Source organism: Stegodyphus dumicola, chromosome 2, assembly GCF_044657685.1.
Source record: "Stegodyphus dumicola isolate Sdum_Otavi_A_Nest chromosome 2, ASM4465768v1".
Taxonomy (NCBI): Eukaryota; Metazoa; Arthropoda; class Arachnida; order Araneae; family Eresidae; genus Stegodyphus; species Stegodyphus dumicola.
Window position 1 is genome coordinate 285,525,313 of NC_140769.1, and position 18,764 is coordinate 285,544,076.

The 18,764-nt window shown below is 33.8% G+C and overlaps 1 protein-coding gene across 5 annotated transcripts in view; it reads right to left on the bottom strand.

The window, feature by feature from the left end:
* Nucleotides 1–18,764, bottom strand: part of LOC118204559 (MAM and LDL-receptor class A domain-containing protein 1-like) — a 149,080-nt gene that overhangs the window by 106,699 nt on the left and 23,617 nt on the right. For 4 of the 5 annotated variants that reach the window (XM_085812244.1, XM_085812242.1, XM_085812240.1 and 1 more), the window contains exon 2: nt 17,912–18,147. In XM_085812244.1, coding sequence (XP_085668370.1) covers nt 17,912–18,064 — 153 coding nt within the window. In that variant the 5' untranslated portion in view covers nt 18,065–18,147. Of the gene's footprint in view, nt 1–7,185; nt 7,305–17,911; nt 18,148–18,764 lie in introns of those variants that run through there. The other variant, XM_085812243.1, reaches the window with a different exon arrangement.

Here is an 18,764-nt window from a genome sequence, read left to right on the forward strand (position 1 = left end):
TAAGAACTAATTGCAATTGTACTATGTTTTCAAAAGTCAAAAGTATCGTCTGTGGCTTGAAAGTTTTGTTTTTATTAAAAATGGCGAATTTAACAAAGCAGTGGTTCGAAGGCTACATTGACGCTCTTTCCGAAGAGAAATATGCATACTCCGTTATCCAAAAAAGATGTGAGAGTCATGGTTTTGTGATATCTAAAGCGTCGATAGGTAATATCATCAACAAGAAAGAAAACAAACGTCCAATTGGAGCCTCAATTGGGACAAAAATTCCAAACAAGTATCCGAGGAAAAAACGGACATCTTCGACTATTGCAAAGGTACGTTGTTTAATGTTAAAAGAAAATCCTCCTGGTCAAAGGACAGTTACAAAATCATTCAAATGCTCGGTGTCCACTGTAAACAAAATGATAAACGTTGATTTAAATCTTAAGAAAGCGAAAAAATTTTATTTAATTTTTGATTTAAATAGTTAAAAATACTTTGGTTCTTTGCGTACCACATATTTTTCTCTTTCGTACCACCGGTTGAGGATTCTTGGAAAAAAGCCCACAGGAAAAAAGCTCAGAGGAATAATGCTCACAGGTATAAATGCTCACAGGAAAAAAGCCCACGCAGAAATATGGCCACATGGAAAATAGCTCAATTAGAAATATGCTCACACAGAAGTATGCTCACATGGAAATAAGCTCACTGATAAATAATTCACATAGAAATATCCTTACATTAATGAATCAATAATTAATCGATTTGAACATCGTTCACCTACTTGAATTTTCTAAAGAAAAATGATTTAAATTACCAAAACATCTATGGTATACATTTCAAAAACTTTATAACTTATGTGTAGATTCAGTTGTTACACAAGATTAACAAATGGGCCGTTTTGAATTAAGTAAAGGAGAGGAGAAAGGAAGTAAACATGAAACAGAATTATACAGTGAAAAATTATTACAATTTTAATTGTTAAAATAATAAAATAATAATAAATACAAGTTACACATTTTATAATATAAACATTTAGAAGAATAATGAATGAGATTTTAGAATGATTATTTTATTTAAATTACTTAAAATATTTAATTTTATCATCGATTTCATCATATTTTCTTACATGATTCATGATTACCAAATGTAAGTTTTCATGTTTTCTTTTTTTTTAGTTTAGCACATCCTGTATTTACATTAGCTAATAACAAATGTTAAGAGGTTAAATCTTTTTTCAGCCCGTCAAATAAAAGCCACATATTGGGATGGTTACAATTAAATAATGAATTTAGTGCGTTATGAGAGCGTTCGTAACAATTTGTAATTTTAGGAGATTTTTTGAAGGCTGCTTCATAATGTTTAACTGAGAGCCATCATCAAAGTGCCTGAAAGTGTTAATTTTATTTCTAAAATTTCAAATTTCTGCAGAAATTTTACTTTTTTGGCTCCAAACTTGAATAACTATATTCAAACATCAGTTTCTATCGATACACATCAAAAGTATACAAGAATAGAGTAAAGAAACAAAAATTAATTATTGGCAGTTACAGGAAAAAAATGTACAGGGGCAGTGGTACAAAATATTACAGTACATGCAAAATTTTACTACAGTTTTCATGCTTTTATTTACCGCCGCGAAAAGGTTAACGTGAGCATTTGTCCATGTGAGCATTTGTCCATGTGAGCATTTGTCCATGTGAGCATATTCCATGTGAGCATATTCCATGTGAGCATTTTTCCATGTGGGCATATTTCCTTGTGGGCTTTTTTCCTGTGAGCATTTTTCCGGTCACCCCGGTTGAGAACCCCTGCTATATTTTATACGGACATAAAAAATTTACAAGCTTAATTACCCACAAATTTTTTCATGTTTTTTTAATTGTATGGAATACTTCCCAAGTTAAGTACACGTTTTAGTTCTAAAACCATCTTGTAAATGAGGATTTGAATTTTTATTTTACTCGATAAGTCACACATTAATTCTTTAATGTCGCCACTCCAGTGAGAACTATATTCAACATAAAAGTGTCGTCTTTCCAATAGCTGATCTTCATACTTATCACGTATTATAGTACTTATAATGAGTGCTAACTCTCTTATAATGAACTCGGATTTAACGAGAACCTGGATTTAGCGAGGAAATGGAAAATACTTGGTTTCTATGATGTCAAGTCTATGGGAGCATAACTCGCTTTTAACGAGTAAACCCGTTCATAACGAGCAATAATTTCGTTATTCACAAAATTTTTATTGACTTCCACCTGCACAGCTCAGTTAATCCTTTTTTGGAGAAATTTCTTCAACATTCCGAAGTCAACCGAAAGTTGGTAAAGAAAACGTGCGTGACGGCGGCCTTTTCTATTTTGGCAAGTGATCAGGATTGAATTTTTACCACCGAATTCTACAAGTGTTATCCAGCTTTCTGGTGACCAAGGGATCACCAGAAGTTTTAAATCAAATTTTCGTAAGCATTTTGCGATTTGGATGCTTCTCAACAGAAGAGAAAAAATAGGAACAATCTCAAATGCTAATGTAAAAGCTCTCGAAGCGATACGTTTTATGAATTACATTAACATGCATTACCAACTGCTTCCGTAAGGCTGGTTTGGACATTTCTCAAGAGGAGCAAGGTCACTGAGAAAGAAGTAGACGTCTTTAAAAATTTGGAAAGTGACTGAGAATACGATTATTGGCGCAAAACCAAAAATGATTATAATGCGCCAAACACGAGGTAGATGAAATCTTGAATGAACTATGCTTTGAAATTGCTTACCAAATCCAGAGGATGAAGTCGTATAAAAACAAGGTAAAAGCACACATTAAAATACAATATGCAATTTTCAAAACACATTACATCATATAATAAAAGCCAGTCTCTTTTAAATACTCAAACGATTTCAACTGACCTGTCTTCCGATTAAACGGTCGAGAGGTAAGTCACTGCTATTAAAATATTTCCGACGAAGATTAAAACTTGGACACTCAATTAAAATATAACGGACAGATAGACAAACATTAATATTTAAACAAATAGGCTCATTTTCAGCTTTCAGAAGATAGTTCTGTGTCACTCTAGTGTGACCAATCCTGAGAGGAGCCAAAAAAACTTCCTCCTTACGATTTCTATTAAAATTCCAATGCTCAATTCTAGGCCTTTACAGTTCTCAACTTGTTGTGAAGCTGAACATCCCAAAGTTACCCATTTTTAGTCCAAAGGGATTTGAATCCCGAAGGAATAACGTAATCCTCCAACGAATATGAGCATGTGGAAGACCAAATTTGAAATTTGTTTTATGATCGATTTCCTATTTTTTAAAACTTTGACGTATTTTTGATTAACAAACTCAAGGATTTCAAAGCGAGCAATGGCAACGTTGTGCAGAAAAAACATTTTTATCTCCAGCGCGTGAGTCTCTGTATCGGAAATTCTAAAGATAGGCTCGTTTTAAAACTATTTTGCGATATTGCTGTTGCACTGGATCTTATGGTTTAAGTGCGAGGAACATGATATTTAATAAAGAAAGGTAACACACAAAATGTTAAAAAAAGCCCCTTTGGACGTAATTTAAAATCTGAAACATTTCAGATTTTTTTTTTTTTTTTTTTCGAATCCTTTCTTTGATGGTGTAACAGATCTCTAATGAGGCGACTGGACGGTTGAACAGCAGATTTCGCTGTGATATCTGCCAGCTCATTTCCTTTTATTCCCACATGTCCGGGAACACAACACTACAGGCTTTCATATCCACGACTCTTAAATTTATATGCATCTTGAGAACGTCCACTATAACAGCATTCCGAGTGTCGGAAAAACCTAACATTTTCAGCGCACTAATGAATGGAGAAGAATTTGAAAATTATGCTGCATTTGTTGACGCCAATGTTATCCCTTCCGAGATACCTACTCCCGAAGATAATGTAGCTGAAATTCAGGCTAAAGCATATAAAAAAAATAATGAAAGCGGTGATGATTAAAGACAAATGGGATGAATCTTAAGCTGACTCGCCATCCACATACTCAGTGGTTTTTGAGTGCGCAAGAAAACCTTCAAACATTTTACGAAGTCAGGGGTGCAAATGACTATGTTTTCCGGCCATGAGTCTCCTCCGAAGAACAAAAACACAAGAAAAAGGCAATAAGACAATTCAAAGCAACTTTACCAACTTCTTTTGTGCTGTACAGAAATAATAAATATTTATAATTATAGTAAGTATGTATGAACTTTTATGATTTTTTCACGAACCTGTTTTTTACTAGCACTCGATTATAACGAGGAAATGCGACAGTCACTTCTTGCTCGTTATAAGCAGTTTCACTATATTTCCTATTCTTGAAAACTCTAAGCTAGTGCTTAACACAATGTTTTATGTTTGGGGATCAATTGCGACTTCAAGTGCATTCTCAACTTAGGCAGTCATTAGCCCAAGCTAAATCGAATTTTAACTGATGTTTCTAGCTTTCATGCTTTTCGTGAATGTAAAGTTCATTTTTTTTTTTTTTTTTTTTTTTATTCAGGGGGTTAACGAAATTTTGGTACTTTTCCCGTTTTGCCGGCGCAAGCGATAAAGTCGCCAATAATGGTACAACCGATGCCAAACGGAATATTCTCGCTGGTAACCTTTTACACCTCATTCAGATAGTTCAGTTTTATGTCTAAAGCCATTTTCGGCAATTAAATCAATTAGGATGCAATCACAGCGCTTACCCGAAGCCGAAAATATAGAAAAGGTAAAGTCAAGGGTTCATCAATTCTAATGAGAATGCATTAGCGAAGTAAAGCACTGCAGTTTTACATAATTTCTGAGTAAGCTATTCGTACGAATTGAAGTATTTCTTGCATTTAAACTTGTGTTCCAAATTAAGATTTAACTTGAAATTAATGTAGATAATTACTGAGAGCATTATATTTTTGTAGAGTAGTATACGTGAGATGAGATCGCTTGGGGTCACGTGATATGAACCGGCGAAACAGGATGTTGAACCATGAAAGCATAGTAAATTCTTAAATTAATGTCTTTTTATAAATTTATTGTCTTTATTTATTGGCTTTTTATAAAATTTTAAGCGATATTAAAATGTTTATGCCTTCAAAAGAATTCTTAGGACTAAAATTTTTTAAATATTTTTTGTGTGTATAATGTATGTTGTCGCCAATAAAGTCTGCTTGGCGAGATTTGCGCCGGCGAAAAGGAAAAGTACCGAAATTTTTAATTTAAAATTTCTTTGTACTTATATCGATAATATTCTTACGTCATATGACAAATCAATTGAAAAACTGTGATGTGTTTTATACAAAGGTGAAATTAAGAGGCTCATTTAATGAGGTTAACGAAATTGATGATCATACAAGTTATAATTATCACAGTACACATACTGCAGAAGGGCGCAATTTAAAATTATAGAAGATGCTAATTAAATTTTTGTTATACAAAGTGGCATCACACAATAATGAAAAGTTAGTACATTTATATATATATATATATATATAGAACTTTCCAATACTGGCACAAAATATTTCACATCTTTAGAGACCTTGAGGGAAAAAAAAAACAGAGCATCCAGCAACGAGTTGAAAGGAATTTTTGAGAATTCTGTGGCACGCAGAATAGACGAATGTAAGAATTTTTGGTTCAGAAAAAAAGGCAGTAATTTTCTTCGCAAAAAGGTACTAAGATACCTGATAATATTAAAACTCTGGCTTCGATATGGATTTTAGTGCGATTTGCAGAAAGGTATGGCACGATATGCAGTCTTCCATCCCGAATTTAGGCGTTAAGTTATAAAAAAAAGTTAGCATTTTTCACAATACGATATTGTACAAACATTTCTTACTTTTTCTCATTCTACGTTTTTACGTTCCATTAAAAATTTTCTTTACCTGTTAGAACTAATATATATTCGCAAGAGAATGATAATATAGGATAGTTATTGCATATGGCAAAGGATACCAGTACTTAGCTTCTAAAACACAATATTTTTTTACACAGTAAGCCTTGAAGACCAACAATGTGATCATTTTAATGAGTTACCTTGTACACCTTTCATATTTTGGTGAATCTTTACATTATGGTAACTTGGCGATTTTTTGGCAACCAACCCTGCTACAGCAACCTGCTAGTTTTGGTTTGGATGCCATTTTGTTATCATGAAGTAAATGCATTTTTATTTATTTATTTTTTATTTATTTTTTTTTTAACTCAACATTTTTTCCAACAATCTGCTAGCCGAATTACGCTTATACTAGAACTTTTATGGAACAAAAATGCTTAATCATGACGAAGATTAGGTGAGAAATTGGGAGAAAGTGCAGAATCGCAAACTGCTTGCCGCGTTTTTAAGAACTGCACATACACGGTATCCATGTACACGTCGACCTATTTTCACTTAAAAAAAAATCCCAGAATTGCACAAAAATGTTATTGCGCACACTCTTGACTTTATCTAGGTACACATCGACCTATTTTCACTTAAAAAGTCAAAGAAAATTGACAAAAATCCAGTTCTTTTAACTCTTGTAAAAAGCGCCAAACAAATTAGTGGGCGATTCTGCAGTTTAGCAGCGAAATTGTTTCTAAGCGCTTATTAACTAAAATCACGATCGGAATTTTCCGGAAAATGTCACATGACATGTCTCATGATCTCTCATTTCTCTGAGACAAAATAATCGGTGATTCGAACTGTGTACTTCTCAGATTATTGCTAAAGTCCTAGCTAGTAACCTTTATCGCCTTAGCAAAATGTCGCCAAACTACCTGTTACCATATTCTAAAGATTAGCCTATATTTTTATTGGTTAATTAGACTGTTTCCTGAATTAAGTAAGCATTTTAATATATCAAATTATATCTTTTGTATGATTTAATAGAACATAAATACACGTCACAAATAATAAGCTTAAGTATTGCAAACAAAAATAGAAGGATAACAGTCTACTTCACGAAACTAGAACGTACATTTCAAAAATAGGGTAAAATCCTAGTATACGGTGCAGCCTTGGCGCGATTTTGAAAATTATCGCCAACACCAAGATGACCCGTTTAACTACTCATCGTATATGTCCCGTTTACTTCTTGTCATAAAGTCACCAAAAGTAGCCAAATCGCTTGTGCACCGGATACTAGGATTAAACCAAAAATAGTCCTACGAAGAATCACAATTCACTACTTGTTACCAAGCTAAGCATAAAAATCTTTAGCTTACCAATTTGGTCAGCAACTTTTCCCGTTGTTACTTATTCCAACAGCTTCCGGTGTTCTTTTATGATCTCCACGTTAACACCAGTCATTGGCTGCTGTTTTTCACACAACTGCAGTTTTCCGGCGACTGACCAATGGAACAAATAACCAAATACCGGTTCCAGTTAACTGCTGAAATCCCTACGCTCTTATCAAAATCTGCATAGCCCACCAGCGGCCGAGCGGTAAAGTCGCTGGCCATTGGCCGTTCGGTCCGAGGTTCGAATCCTGGCAAACGGACTGGCTGCATGGGCGTTTTCGTGGTTTTCCCCGGGTATATGAGCTAGATTCGCAGTTTCCTCGGATGGCACGCACTGTCCTTCACCATCGATAGACAGACTTGTATCATCGATAAGCAAGTGGGCGTTGTTAATCGATTACGAAATTTTCAAATATTCAGTGATTCTTTTCCTCATGTGCTCTAACATACGTAATTATTATTTTAAACCGTACAAACAGAATCACTAGATTATAATATCTATTTTATAATGCACTATTTCTGCTTAAAGAATAATATAGACATGTATTAATTTTCATTGTTTTTTAGACTCATTTAGATGCACAATTGCTGTTTTTTATTAACAAGAGAAGTAAACTAAGCATTTCGATACTTTTGATCATTGTATCAGCAATAATGGAAACAATTGACTGTATCATAGAGATTTATTTGCATTATGTCCAGTCTCGTAAGAAAAACAAATTAAATATAAAGGTAGGCTCTTTTCCTTTCTGTGAGATTTTCTAAACTTTCAGCTTATTTCTTTGCTTCACAGTCATGTTTTTCAAGTTTTTTTTTACCATCTCTTTTTACCATCAAGCCTTTACCATCTCTATGCTATATCCGGTAAGAAAGTGTATGATTTTGTATAAAAGAGGTGCTACTCATCATTTTCGAATAGTTTTATCTTCACATTAAAGTTATAAATTAGTAAACAGTTTTGCACATTTTATTTCCTGTAACATTTATCTTCATATGTTCTTCATATGAGAAGTTAAAAAAAAAAAAACCCGTACATTTATTAGCCCAAATGGGCTTTGTCCCTGAGGGACTATTGTTTTCGTTTTGCGATTTTGAGTCGATTCCCTCTGAATGTCCGTTTCACTTTTCAAACTGTTCCCACCCAATATTATCGCCCTGTATTATATTTGAAGAAATTAAAAAATGAAGAACCACGCGGACTTCTCAAATACGCGCCGAGCGTGCTGATCACTACACCACGAAGGCATGCTAGCAAGGCGGGAGAAATACCTTACATACTCCCCCTTTTAAAGGGCGACTGAGGATTAGGGGACCCAGTCGCCAAATCCTGGTGGTGGAGAATCATCATATTTTTAGTTCGGGCGCCACTGTAGAGACTCAGGAGACATTAAAAATTAGCAATGCCCTCGCTTAGACTCGAACCACGGACCTTTCGAGTACGCGTCGAGAGTGCTGACCACTACACTCCGAAGGCATGCTAAGAAGGCGGGAGAAATACCTTATAATGTCATGCGTCAACTTGCGTACTTACTTCAGAAAGAAAAGATTTATTTAATTAAAATTAGCTATGCATTTATATTACTGGATAGCTTGCTCACAAAATATCCAACTAATAATTTCCTCAAATGGCAATATTCCCTGTGTTGCAAGGATAAAAAATCCACGGAATAATAACAGTAAGCACGGTGAAAAAATTTCGAGGGGTTTGAAAGGGTAAGGAGAAAAAAATAATATGAAAAAGCGAAAAATTCTGTACAATCAATACAATACCATAGGCATTGCAATAATTGAATTGCAATAGATAGTTCAACATTAAATTTGCTTTATATCTTCTCTTCATTGCAAAGCATTTTTGAAGGCATTGATTCTCCAAATGAAAATAAAATCCTTCTGCATTCTTATCGTAATTAAATCACAATGAAATGAATTATTTCTAATAGTGATGTTAACAGATTTTATTTGTTAAGAAGGTTTGATTTTCCCAAGGAAAAAAAAAAAAAAAAAAAAAAAAAAGATTTTTAAGTCTTCCTTTCTCTCTCTCTCTATATATGTATATCATACATTTACGTATATCTATTAGAACTATACATTTCATACATTTTAATGGTTTGTTAGTCCAAAGGGGCTTTGTCCCTGAAGGACAATTGTTTTCGTTTTGCGATTTTGCGTTGAATCGCTATAAATGGCCGTTTCACTTTTCAAACTGTTGCCACCCAATGTTAGAATCCTGCATTACATTTGAAGAAATTAAATAATGAATAATATGCATAAATGTATGTATATTTCTCGCATTATGATAAAGCGACGATACCTATCCAGTTTTGAATGACGTCATCCTGCTGCGAATATGGCATCTGAAAGCCCAAATTTCAAATTTCGAATTCGATTTATAATCAATTTCATATTTTGTAAACCTTTAACGAATTTTTGATTAACAAAATCAAGGATTTCAAAGCGAGGCATGGCAACGTTGTACAGAAAAAACATTTTTATCTAAAGCACGCGAGACTGTGTATCGAAAATTCTGAAGATAGGCTCAATTTATAAATAGTTTGCGATATTGCTCTTGAACTGAATTTTATGGTTTATGTGCGAGGAAAATAATATTTATTAAATAAATGTAACACACAAAATGTTAAAAAAACGCCCCTTTGAACGCAATTTAAAATTTGTAATCTTTACGATTTTTTTTTATTTTTTTAATATTTCCTATTTATTGCATCTTTTTTGTAATACAAGTTAACATAATTTTTATTTGCCTTACTTACTGTCAGCATACTTTTATCTTTAATTTTGTAATTTATTGATAGTGATATCTTCCACGAAATTATACGTAAATACTTTAATAGACAAATGTGAAATAAATTTCAGCCTTAGATTGGCCTAAATTTTAGAAAAATGTAATATGCAGTTCAAAACAAATGGTAAAAATTTCTTTTCTTCAGTTACAAAAATATTTTTTATACGGCCAATATTTTCAAATGCAGAGTACATTTCTTTTTTTAAATTAATTCCATTGTGAAGTTCAATTTAATCTGAGTTAATGTCAGTCCCTTTTCTTTTTTTTTAGGTAAGGTAACGTTTAAAATGTTACTTATACGGTCCTAGTATTGAGAAATAATTTGCTAATAAGCTATCGAAAGTAGTCGCCCACATGACATACTGGTCAGGGAAGCCTACTGCGATACCCAAGGACCAGGGTTCGAATCCCGGAGAAGACATGGTTGTTTGTAAATGTCTAGTATCTTTGTAAAATGGGAACCCTCTAAACATATGGCGAGCCAAATGTTCTCTCATGAGGTTTGGCGGAAGGAGAGAGGGGTGGGAGACCCCCGGATTCCCCCGGTCTGCTCTCTCTCAAAATTGGTGTAATAAATAAAAGTCCAACCTCTCTTTTGAGTACACTCTGGCAACCATTTCTTCCATGTAATATGGACACGACAACAACAGATCGAAAAGTAATCAATTGTACTTATGTCTCTACCATTTCTCAAGCCTAGCCACTGCTCGATTGGTTGAGATTGTTGAATATTAATAGCCCAACCAGCTTTGGTTTCAAACCAAGAGAACGGACTGGCTGCTTGGTTAGTTTCTAGGGTTTTTGTGATTTTGACCGTGTATTAAGGGGTTATCACAGCGACGGTCCCCTCTAGACAGGATTTTTCTGAGAAACGAGTGCTACCAGAACCAGTGCTACCAGAATTATGGTAGCAGTGATTTAAACGGGAGGATTCCTAGAAGAAACAGCTCCGCTGGAAGCAAAGTCCCGCCTAGCTACGGAAACGATGTCCCGACTACGATGGATATTTTGAAACTTCGCCGAAGATGTTCCATCTGCAGCTCTGTTCCACTTAGAGATCAACCAATCAGGCGAAAGGTCTGCTTCTGAAGGATCACGCGATCCCGATCTGAGCGATAATCGATTACTGTTTGGCTCTGAAGTCAAAATTTGGTGAAATGAAAATGGTAACCTAGCTACGTAGGTTTCCTGGAAATGTGCGAGTTCTGAGAAATGTTCCTTTCTACGTCCAATCCAGCATAGCGGAAGCATATGTGATAGGAACTAAATGCAAATATGAGCCAGTTTCTTTTAAGTCCTCCAAGAAGTCCTCTTTCCTCTTAGGCAGATAACCGTCATAGCTTTGCGTATTCAAATAATGTAACCTAACCTACTATTTCTTAAAAGTGTGCCTACCTCAGATATTTCACATAGACCTATTTCTTTGTTGTTGGTGAGTTATTGTCCTAAGTAAAATCATCTTGCACACAGAGACAGATTAAAACTCAACATTACTTTACGTGTCCATTCCCGCGACAACTAAAGTTAGAATTAATCAACCAAAAATTAACTTATCGACGATTGAAAATTTACGATTACGATTGCAAATTTACGATTTACGATTGCAAATCGACGATGCGACGATTGCAAATCGATTAATTAACTTATCGACGATTGCAAATTTAGGCGATCTACATTTTAATTTTACAATAACTAAAGACACGTTTCTCTCAAACATTATACCTGGTCATTTCTACCATTCCAGTCACAAGCTATCAAATTCGAACGATAACCGTAAAAAACTTAAGTGTCCAACAAGAAAAAACTGGCTTTAAATTTAGCGAGCTAACAACGGCTGACATTTGTTCGCATAGGCCCGAGCTGCAGTTAACTTAACTAGCTATTAAACGCTTAATGGCATGTTCTTAATTTGCATAAACTTCTGTTATGAGCGAATATATAACACAGGGATCAAACAGAAGATAAGATAAAATTTGAATTACGCTTAAGCATTGGTACAACTTAAAAGTAATTGTCACTGTACGTTCAATGATCATCGAATGGAATGGGAAAAAAAAAATCAGCTATCTATGCGATGTTTCCTGTAGTTTAAAATCTGTTATGAATGTTAGCTACTGGGTTTCATTTTCAAGCCCCGTCTCTTCCGACAATATTGCAATCCATAAGATATGTCAGAAAGGAAACAAAACATCATATTTGCTATAATATGAACATTTAGCAGAGACGATGCGCAGAACCTTCGTTGCTGCCAGTGTAACTCGAAACTCAAATGGTATATAGCGATTTAAACATAATAGTTGATGGAATATATAGTAGCAATTATAACAAAAATGGACGGAAGTTTTCAATATCTTTTGGAATCAAATTTTGAGAGAAGCTTGGTAAAAAAGCAACACAAAAGGACAAAATAAGCAGAAGACTTTTGGCAATGGGAGCAAAGAAAAATGTCAGAAAACCAGAATAAAGAATCTCAAAGAAAATTCTTGAAAAATTACGGAAAAGAATTCATGATATTCTGTTAAACATTGCGTGGAAACTCATGTACACTGTGGGGAGGGGGAAGGACTATTTTGTATCTCCCGTTCTACTGGGCCGATTGACAAAATTCAAATTGCATTTTTCATGTCTCGAAAGCGCGACTTAGGATATATATTAGATTTATATATAGCATTATTCTAACATAGGTATTTTGACACAAAATCGGACTTTTTCTGAAATGACGTACCAATTTCTTTTTCATATTTCGATTCTACCATTTAAATTACGGCTAGATATTAAATTTTGTAAAATTTGGTGCGAAATTTACGGAAAAATTCAAAAGTTTATCTTGGCACAATTTTTTCCGTTTTGGCCAAGAATACAAGTTCGCCAAGTTCTTCACTTGGCGAACTTCTTAATATGTGACAACCAATTTTCCTTTACCTTCCATTATGCTGGAACGGGAAAAAAGGCCCTTCCTTCCTATATTTTTACATTGTGCATGAGCGAAAAAAATTACATCGTTGCTACTTTCAAAATAATTTTAGCAAAGTGTTTAAACCACATTTGATGTTTTATCGCTTTCAACAAATATGCCAAATTTCAAAACGCACCAATATATAAATTCACGTCTATCATTGGTAAATTTTCAACAAAAAACTGTAATTTTTTGCAGGTATGCTTAGAAATACGTCTGCTTTAAGATGATGGTAAAAATTTTGTAGATTATGAAAAATTTATAAAAATACAAATTTTAAAAATAAATCATAAAAAGTTGGCGAATTTTTATTTGGAATGAACCTAAATTTCGAAATGTGAAAGGAAGAATCGAATAAGTTTAATAAAAAAAGAGAGATTAATCCATATATACCAAACTCAATTAACACAGAGGAGCTAAAATTTTGGTAGCTAATTTTTTTGAAAACTACTCGTGCAATTTTTACAAAATTTCGCAGTTTGGCATAATTTAAGTCTTAGAATCGAAATGTGGAAAAAAATGACATATCATTTCAGAGGAAGTCTGATTTTGTTTCAAAATACCTATGTTAGAATAATGCTATATATAAATTTAATACATATCCTAAGTCGCGCTTTCGAGACATGAAAAACGCAAGTTGAATTTCGTAAATCGGCCCAATAGAACGAGAGATATAGAAGAGCTGTTCCACATTTTTTTTTTTTCGCAGTATATCATCACTTCAATGTACTTTCACTATACTACGTAGTATGTCACGGAAATTTCTATTAGAAGAAATATTCTATTGGTTCCAAGCCCCCAAACTCATATGATCTCAGTTACCATTATTTCGTTATTTTCACCAAGATAAAACTCCAAATAGAAAGCTATTATTATCTTTTATTATGGCAATGTGGATACTATCCAAATGCCGTGACGAACCAGTTAAAGGTGGTCACACTCGACGACTTCCAAAGCTCCCACAAAGAGTGGGAGGTCCATCTCCGACGGTGTGTAGCCTCTCGAGATAACTAGTTTGAAGGTGATATGTACATCTTTTACAAATACACAGTTTTCTAGCAGCATTTTTATTACCTTTCTGCTGTATGTGTTGCGTATATATCCTGTATGCATGTAATTTATTTGTATTGCGCATTATGCACCTCCATAAGATAGGTATCATGTATAGTATATTAATTAGTTTTAAGTAATCCCACGTATCATGTAACAATATTGTCATACAGAATACATAGTCCAAAGCACTATGTATTCTGTATGAACGTTGTTTATCTGTATTATCTGCATTATGTACTTGCATTCTGTATTATGTACACCATGTACTCTGCATGTATTTAATTTTCTCTTTTGTACTATGCATTTTGCATAAACTATGTACTTGCATAATGCACAACCTTTAACATAAGTAACCCGTACTATATGCATATCAGTTTGTTACATATCACTTAAACGCATTACAGTATTGCGTTATAACGCATTACAGTATTCGAGATAATTAGTTTGAAGGTGATATGTACATCTTTTACAAATACACAGTTTTCTAGCAGCATTTTTATTACCTTTCTGCTGTATGTGTTGCGTATATTTCTGCTGTATGTGTTGCGCATATATGCACAGCACATTATGTATACTGAATTTTTAATGGTCTCTGTTTATATGTGATAATATGTTTTATTTTTTTTTCCTCTCTTTTTGCGGGTTTTTTTTTTTTTTTTTTTTTTTTTTTGTGTGTGTGTGTGTGTGTGTGTAATTTGTGCTTTATGTGTTTCATGTCATATTTTTAATTAATTTTAATGTGTATATTAATGTGTTTTATATCACTGCTGTTTGTAATTTTTATATATAACATATGTACTACGTTCCCACACAATGTCTTACATCAGTTATAGCCCTTGTATGGCCATGTAACAAATTTATTTAAGATCCAAATGAACTCCCGGTGCAGCCTCCTGGAGCTCCAGGGAGTTGTTGTTTCTAGATAATGGAGGGCGTGGGACATACGCCTGTTTACCTATGTTAAACAAAAGGCGTCCGCGTCCTCCGTAACCTGTACCTGTGTTGCGTATATATACATAGTTCTCAAATTTGTAAGACTTAAAACCAACCAAAAACACTGTCTGAAACACTGTAATAGTTAGAACACAAATTAGTGTCTAAATCAAGGCTTCTTAAACTTTTTTCAGTCGTGACCTGGAATATTAAATATACAATAAAGATATAAAAATAATTATCCTGCCGTAAACAATTTACTTCTTTGGTAAACAGTATAAATACGAGTATAAAAAGAAGTATTTTAGGATTTATTTTAAGCAAACAAAAATTAAAGAAAATTCTAATGAGACAGATGTGCTTGTTTTCTGCTGCATAACAAATTAAATGTTAGTGCGATATTTGACACTGCTGGACATAAAGAATCTTCGAACATGTTTTAACGTTGAACGACATTTGGTTTTAATTAAAGCTGAAAAATTAGTTTTATAAAAATACGTGGTGCTGAATGAGAGAAGAATATTTAATGCCATTTCAGAAATAGTGAGAAATCTAGACTTATGTGAAAATTTAAGTTTTAGGTTTGAGTTAAGGGGACTCATACACCTTAAACCCCTTATGATCATCGAATACGTGACTGTTGCAAGAATTCGAATATTTTATTTATTTTAAAACCAATTACTTCAAACTTTTTACAGCTGACTACATAATATAGCTGCTTTTGAAAATAGTGACCAGAAAGTTTGTGTTGCCACAAATATTTTTGTAATTTAATCCTCTTTGTGACAAAATATTTCGCCATGTTTCCACCTTGCGCGCATTATATTTTAAAAATGGCTAATGGTACATCCTTGAAATTGGATGGAATTCTTTATATGGGCACTACTTTCTAACTGAACCAACAATCTGATGAATATTTTAAAATTGAAAAATTTTATGGACAAAAACATTAAAAATTTTGTTAATAAACTACATTTTATAAACTTAAATCAAAATAAAATAAAAATTTAACATGAAATTTTTAGAATTTTAGGTTCACAGTAGTTTCCAAATGTTATAAAAGCTACATATTAATCATGGAATTAAATTATGAAACAGAATGTTTTAAACTGTGCGCGCAAATTGGAAACATGACGAAAAATGTTGTCACAAAGCGGATTAAATTATAAAAATATTTGTGGCAACACAAACTTTCTGATTACTATTTCAGAAAGCAGCTATATTATGTATGCTATATTATGTCTAACACTCCTAAATTTATGCGATCTGAGCTTTGTTCAAGAGTGGTGGTTGTAGTACAGAGGCTGTTCGCACATTTTTTAGACGACTTTGGTACGCGGTAATAAAAAATCGTTTGCTGCAAAAGAAGTAATTGCAATTGTATTATATTTTTAAAAGTCAAAATTATTGTCTGTGGCTTAAAAGTTTTGTTTTTATTCAAAATGGCGAATTTAACAAAGCAGTGATTCAAAGGCTACATTAACGCTCTTTCCGAAGAGAAATATGCATACTCCGTTATCCCAAAACGATGTGAGAGTCATGGTTTTATGATATCTAAAGCGTCGATAGGTAATATCATCAACAAGAGAGGAAAAAAAGGTCAGATTGGAGCCTCAAGTGGGACAAAAATTCCAAACAAATATCCACGGAAAAAACGGACATCTTCGACTATTGCAAAGGTACGTTCTTTAATGTTAAAAGAAAATCCCCCTGGTCAAAGGACAGTTGCGAAATCATTCAAATGCTCGGTGTCCACCGTAAACAAAATGATAAACGTTGATTTAAATCTTAAGAAAGCGAAAAAACGCAATGTGCATCGTCTTCTTTCCAAAGCATATCGCTCAACGCAGGACACGCTGCAGAATTCTATATGAGAAACACTTATCCAAAGAAACATGGAAAACAATTGTCACAATAGATGAAGCATGGGTGTATTTAAATGACTGTAACAAAAAAAAAAAAAGAGCCATTTATTATCATAAAAGGGGAGAAAAAAATTTAAGTACATGGTTCAAAAAATCGAAAGAAAGTTTGTCTAAGGGATTCATGATTGTTGATGGTTTTTCTTATAATGGCAAGTTAAAAATAAAAAGAGTGCAAAATAATGTCAAGATTAACTCCAAATACTATCAGGAACATATTTTATCGCCAATGTTTCTGAATGAAATACCATCGCTTTACCCACAGTGCCATTCATGTGTGAGACTCCATCAAGACAAAGATAGCAGTCACACATCAAAACCACTGTAAATTTCCTAAAAGAAATGGAACAAAAAACTGGTATCAAAGCCATAACCCTTCACTGATATCCCTACTCAATCTCGCGATGTGTCACCAATGGATTTTTGTGCTTTCGGACCTTTAAAAACTGCATTATCCAAACGTTGTCCCAAAACCCTAACAGGAATCTGGAAAGCTGTTCGAGAGGAATGGGATAGAATACCTCTTCTGCCACCTCAAAAGGCATTATTATCATGTAAATTGCGATGTCGGAAGATAGTTCAGAATAAGGGATGTCGATAGTTCAGAATAAGGGATGTCAAATAGAACATTTAAAACACAAGAATTTTATGTAATTTAGTTTTGTGAATACAATATACATCGTCTAAAAAATGTGTGAACAGCCTCTGTAGTACTTTGTAGTGGTGGTACTAAAGGTTTTCAATTTCTGTTCGGATGGTACGCGTTAGTTAAAAGGTTGAGAACCGCTGGTCTAAATGAAACGATGTTTGAGGTAGTTTGAAATTTTAGAAAATTTTAAAGATCACTTTATGAAAAATAGTAGCGAATTATAATTTTAAATACTGTTAAACTGTGCATTCACATTGATATTTTAATTGCTTAAAGGTAGTTAATTATTAATTATAATTAAAAAACAGTATCTTAGTTAAATATTAATCTAATTCATTTGTAAATATGATTTTGGTACGCCAAAATTGAATTTTATAATTATGAAAAAAAATAATTACCAATAGATGTTGATACGGGGTGATGGCTTTTGAGTCCTTCGTAGCATACTTCGGATAGTTTGGGCCAGCAGGAGATATATTGGGAAACATAACACTTCCCGAAGCAAATAGAATACAACAAAGGCTCCAAATGGAAGGAATAAATCTTTTCATCTTCTATAAGACTATCTTTTAAACTTGATTTGCTTGTGTTTATTCCACTGTCCGGTAATGTTAAGTCATTACTTTGCCGTATCCTGTAAAAAAATGTTTATGTGTAAGTAAAACTTTAATCATCGCAATCGCATTTGAATATAATGTAATAAGTTACTTTTCAAGGTAATGCAAAAATTTCATCTTTGCACCAGCAACTATAGTTTGTTGCTCAAGAACAAGAGAAAAATGCTCAACAGAAGCCAAAGGATAAAATTAATTTTATTCGGTATTTTTTCCTCCTTTCTGCATGTCTTCGTGGTGTAATTGGAAGCATACCTGTAGAGTCATTAGATTAAAGCAGAAAAGGAAGCAGAAAAGATGAAAAATATGCAACCGCCTTCGCCGGGAATCGAACCACGGACCTCTGGAATACCGGCCCAGCGTGCTACCTTTACACCACGAAGGCACGCTAGGGAAGTGGGAGAAATACCTTATATACTCGCCTTTTTAAAGGGCGACTAGGGTTTTTAGGGGACCTAGTGGCCAAATCCTGGGTGCGGAGAATCATCATCCACAACCCGTTTTAGTTCGGACGCCACTGTAGAGACATTAGGATTTTTTTCGGAAGCAGGCAAGATGAAAACTTCTCAATGCCTTCGCCGGGACCCGAACCACGGACCTCTCAGTGTATCGACTCAGTCCTGGGTGCGGAGAATCA